This window comes from Bidens hawaiensis, unplaced genomic scaffold (genome assembly GCF_021521415.1).
Source record: "Bidens hawaiensis isolate Kalapana, Puna unplaced genomic scaffold, B.hawaiensis_p1.1 tig00002572_1, whole genome shotgun sequence".
Classification (NCBI taxonomy): Eukaryota; Viridiplantae; Streptophyta; class Magnoliopsida; order Asterales; family Asteraceae; genus Bidens; species Bidens hawaiensis.
The window spans coordinates 3,282,474-3,287,549 of NW_027491140.1; the positions used below are offsets into that span (position 1 = coordinate 3,282,474).

General features: G+C 37.8%; 1 protein-coding gene across 1 annotated transcript; it reads left to right on the forward strand.

Annotated features, from left to right (window-relative positions):
- Window positions 1-549: 549 nt before the first annotated feature.
- LOC143620516 (uncharacterized) lies at window positions 550-3,850 on the forward strand. Its single transcript, XM_077092205.1, has 3 exons — window positions 550-1,169; window positions 1,772-1,900; window positions 2,075-3,850. Exons 1-3 carry the CDS (start codon window positions 744-746, stop codon window positions 3,536-3,538), a joined length of 2,019 nt encoding a protein of 672 aa, XP_076948320.1. The 5' UTR covers window positions 550-743; the 3' UTR covers window positions 3,539-3,850.
- Window positions 3,851-5,076: the final 1,226 nt, after the last annotated feature.

A 5,076-nucleotide genomic window follows, 5' to 3' on the forward strand; every position in this document is an offset into this window, starting at 1 on the left:
AGATATGATTGGGCCAAGTGGCGGCCCTCCATTAGGCCACTTCACTTTTTTTTTAGTTCTGGCGTAACAAACATTAACTTTGTTTTTGTTTTAATTTTAGTGTCGTATCAAATGTGGCAGATACTGAGTGAACTCGCATAGACTAAATGCGTTTTGTTTTAGTCCCGGTACTGTAACAAACTAACGAAAAAGCGACCGAATGCCAATTTTGTTTTTGTATTTTTTTGATTTAGTTCTGGTTACGTAATGAACGTGACAGAAACTGACCGAATTTGCGTATACTCGCTTTCTTAACGCCCCATAATCAACCACGCTCGAGTTTTACCAACCCACAGCGCACCAGGGAAAACATACTAGTTGCAAATAATTGAATACTACAAGCACCATTATTGTAATTCACTATTTACCCAAACCCAAATCTCAAAATTTACATTAAATCCCTCGAACTTATAACTAAAATAGTCTACAAGCACCATGATAATAGTCTATGTTATAATGTTAATAGTCTCTTCCCTCTTCAAGGCTACTTCAAGTGTGTAATAATGTGTGTGTGTGAGAGAAAACATCGCTTTCTTCAGAAATCTCATATTATTTTTGCTCAATCTTGTTATCTGTGTGCCTTCTGAGCTCATATTCACGGTGACCAGTCGTTTTCGAATCATTTCACACAATAATAACAACAATAATAATAGGACTAATAGCTTTATAGCTCTACTGATGTCTGAAGAATCTTGCCGTACAACATGAAGATCACCGGCAAAACGGATCTACCGGCCATCATATCATCTAAAGCTCTAAACTTTCCACCGGATTCGGATCTTTTACAAAAACCCATTTTGAGAAAACAGTCAAGTCGGAGAACCCGGAACTCCGGCGCCGGAGTACGGCTTAAAAAGGACGTAATTCCGGCCGCCGGAAAAAGGGGTTCTCGGCCGGAGACGCCGCTGCTCCGTTGGAAGTTTGTTGAGGGTAAAGAGGAAGATGATGGTGAGGTTGAGAGTGAAAAACAGTCGGATTCTGGTCGGAAAAGTGGCCGGAAAACTAAGAGGAAAGATGTGTCGGCGAGGAAGTTGGCTGCTGGACTGTGGCGGCTGCAGCTGCCGGGGGTTCGAGTTACCGGCGGCGGCGAGGTGGGTAATGTTGCAAAGAATAATGGGTTTGTGTTACAGGTGATAAAATTATTATCTTTTGAAGTTAATTTTTTAGGGGGTTTGTAATGTGAGTGAAATTATTAGTTCTTGATCTGTAATTACAGACCCTAATTTAAGAACTGTGAAATTAGGGTTAGTTAATTGCATAAAATACTTCAATTTTTTTGTGCCCAATTCATTTTTTGATTAGAAAGCTAAATTGAAGAACTGTACAATTAATTTGATTTTTTTTTTAATGGCCAAATTTTGTCCTTTTTTTAGTATTTCCTTCAGTTTACACCTAATGATTGACTTTTATTGAACAATGCAACTATTTTGAGCAAATCATTGTTGTTGCAAGAATGATTGCTTGTTTGAACATGTAAATGCTCATTATTTCAAGATCTTTGGTGGCTGTAGATTATATTTCTTATGATGAAATTGTTATGATAAAAGTCTACATTTGACCTTTTGGTGTCGGATACGCGAAAGGGTCGGTTTTTAAGCTTCAAGATTGATTAAAAATCGCATATTTGTGTAGAAATTTGAAAAACAAAATTGAGCCTAAACTAAAATCTTGATGTTGACTTAGAAAGTTAATTTAACCTTGATGTTGACCTTCAATAATGTGTTCATTGCAGCCCACAATCGATCATTCGGGGATCCATTCGCCTGCTCGTCACAATAGGAAATCGTTTGATTCCCGTTTGAAAGAAGTACCACAGAGCCCTACCTCTGTTACTGGATCAAGAAATAAGTTTCTTCACAAGGTATTTTATTTATAATGATTAGATTATCAAATAATGTGCTTTATGATTTACTAATCAGTTTGAAAATGGAAGTAATTTGTTTGACATTCAAAGTCAAAGTTTAACCAGTAACTAAAACCTAGAGCTTAACATGCTACAATAACGAGTTAATAACGTACTTATATGATCTTGTAGCTTGAACCAACATTCCATTTTTCCAACTCCGCCATGGAGGGTGCAACCAAGTGGGACCCGTGTACATGGAAAGCCTCGGAAGACATAAAAAGAATCTACAGTGACTCAAAGCATCTAGAACAAGTCGGCATGATGTCAATGGTGTCGGGCCTTGAATCCGAACTCGAAACGGCCCGGGCCCGCATTAACGATCTCGAAACTGAAAGACGGGCCTCAAAGAAAAAACTCGAACAGTTTTTAAAAAAGTTAAACGAAGAACGCGCAGCGTGGCGGGCCCGAGAACACGAAAAGATCCGTGCGGTTATTGATGATATTAAAACTGAGTTAAACCGGGAAAGAAAAAACCGGCAAAGAATGGAAATTGTTAATTCAAAACTGGTTAGCGAATTAGCAGATGCGAAATTATCTGCTAAACGATACATGCAAGACTATGAAAAGGAAAGGAAAGCACGGGAATTAACCGAGGAAGTTTGTGATGAATTAGCTAAAGAAATAGGTGAAGATAAAGCAGAAATCGAAGTGTTAAAACGGGAATCTATGAAAATGAGAGAAGAAGTTGATGATGAAAGAAAAATGTTACAAATGGCGGAAGTTTGGCGGGAAGAACGCGTGCAAATGAAGCTTGTTGATGCAAAAGTCGCACTTGAGGAAAAATATTCTCAAATGAATAAACTTGTTAAGGATGTTGAAGCTTTCTTGAACTCAAAAAGGCTGGATCTTGATGTAGAAGAGGTTAAACGGGCCGAGACCCTTAAACAGTTTGTTGAGTCGGTTAGCATTCAAGAAATTAGTGATTTTAACTACGAGCCCGCGAACCCAGATGACATATATGCGGTTTTTGAAGAGGTTAATTTTGGTGAAACGGGTGCGAAAGATATTCAACCGTTTGATAAAAATGGAGGTAGTGTAAACGAGGATGATGAAGAAGATGATGATGAAAGTGGGTGGGAAACTGTGAGTAATCTTAAAGATGACGTGTCGAATTATTCAGCCAATGGGAGTGATCCGTCTGTCACTAAAAGCACACGAAGAGAATGGGAAGAAAACGGTGGGACCCCAATAACCGAAATAACTGAAATAACTGAAATGTGTTTGGTACCGAATAATAATAAAGTCTTGAAAAAAGGGTCTTCGATTTCGCGATTATGGAAGTCGTCTTACTCGAGTAATGGTGATAATTGCAAGATAATATCAATGGAGGGGTTAAATGGTCGGTTATCAAACGAAAGCCATCTTTCAAACGGGACCCACTTTTCACCAGACCGGAGCTCGGGTGTGAGCGCGTCTGAGTGGAGTTGTTCACCGGGGTCCGGTAGCAACCCGCATATTACAAAAGGGATGAAAGGGTGCATCGAATGGCCTCGTGGTGTTATGCAGAAACATAGTTTAAAGGCGAAGTTATTGGAAGCGAGGATCGAAAGTCAAAAGGTACAGTTGCGCCAAGTGTTGAAGCAGAAGATATAAGCACGCACACTTGTTGTAAAACGATGATTTAAAGGCTTGGGCTCGTGTTTTTGAAGGCGGTTAATGTAAAAGTTTCAATCTTGAGTATGTATTTTGGAGGTAATTTATGTTCAAGATGTTGCGATATTGTTTTTCAGTTGTAGGATTATAATGTGGCATATGAAATGAAACCGGGACCATGTTTTGGACCTGTTTTTTTGTCCATTTTAGCTCGTTTTACGTCTTGTCAATCGGTTTCTTGTTAATGCTTTGATCATGTGCATAGGATCCGTTAAGATTATGAAACCGGGACCATGTTTTTGAACTATTTTATTTATCGTCTTATGAATCTTGTTTTTTAGGTTGTTTCATGTCTGCTTTCAAACCTAGGTTTCTCCTGGGTAGAGTTCAAATCTCTTGTGTTATAAATTTTCAACTTGCCACTAAAAAATATGTTAAGGTATTGAAATTATTAAAATTATTGAGTTACTAGAAGTGTAATCGAGTATATGATATTTCACGTTGGTTTTTGAGATGAGTTTAATATTTGGTTTTGGGCAGTGTTGTAGAAATCGCTAGTAATTAATCGGATCAGACTTTAATGTATAATTTTCAGTTTTATCTAAACACACATTTTTATATGTAATTTTCAGTTTTATATGTACAAATATATATTTTGGCCGAAAACTGACCGGAATCTCATTGGAAACCGCTAAATTTGGCTGGAAACTCGTCAGAAACCGCCGATTTTGGCCGGAACTTCGCCAGAAAATGCCAACTAAGTCCAATTAATTGTGATTTTAGCCGGATTTGACCATTGGCCGACTAGCCCAAAGTTAATTAGTGGGGTGGAGACTAGCGATTAATCGATGTCTAGTCGGGATTTTTGCAACACACTAGTTTTGGGTATCAGACATTCTAATGGTTACTTTTTGACCACGTTAGATCATAAATGGTATAATAAGCATTAACCAATATGTATGTGTGGGTCTTCTCATGAAGTTGATGTATTTAAAGTTTATGAACTATGGTTAGGTTTTATAACTGGCAATGGCCCATGGGACAGGATTACTAGAAACTGTTCCATACAAGGACCATTGTCGATTGTGCTGTATTTGAGGTTTAAGTTCAAAGTGTTTTAATAGAAAAAGGTTTTCTTAGCTGCGATACGGCTAAGCACAAAATAAAAAATATGAGTTGAAACGCTAAGATTTCATAAGAAAAAACGACGCATCAAATTGGTTTGAGTCAGTTACATTGCTAACGGTTTGAACTAGGGATGACGTGCAACCGCTACCGGTATTTACCCGGTACCAATCTATTGAATAGATCCACCCCAAGACGGACCATTAAACAGACTAAACCGCTAAAGAACAAACTAGCCAAGTTGTTAGACGGTTTGATTGGTTTAAGTCTTTAAAAAAACCCCTATCAACAACAATAAAGAGTGAAAAGAATCATATTCTTTTAGCTACAATAAGAATTAAGAAACCAACAAATTCCCCTCAAACAACAAAGTCTATAAGTAAATAATTAATATGGTACAAAGGTTTAAGACA

Coding starts and splice junctions, on each gene's coding strand:
- LOC143620516 (XM_077092205.1), top strand. CDS start 744: ATGAAGATCACCGGCAAAACGGATCTACCGGCCATCATATCATCTAAA. Junction 1,170..1,771: donor ATAATGGGTTTGTGTTACAG/GTGATAAAATTA, acceptor TGTTCATTGCAG/CCCACAATCGATCATTCGGG. Junction 1,901..2,074: donor GAAATAAGTTTCTTCACAAG/GTATTTTATTTA, acceptor ATGATCTTGTAG/CTTGAACCAACATTCCATTT.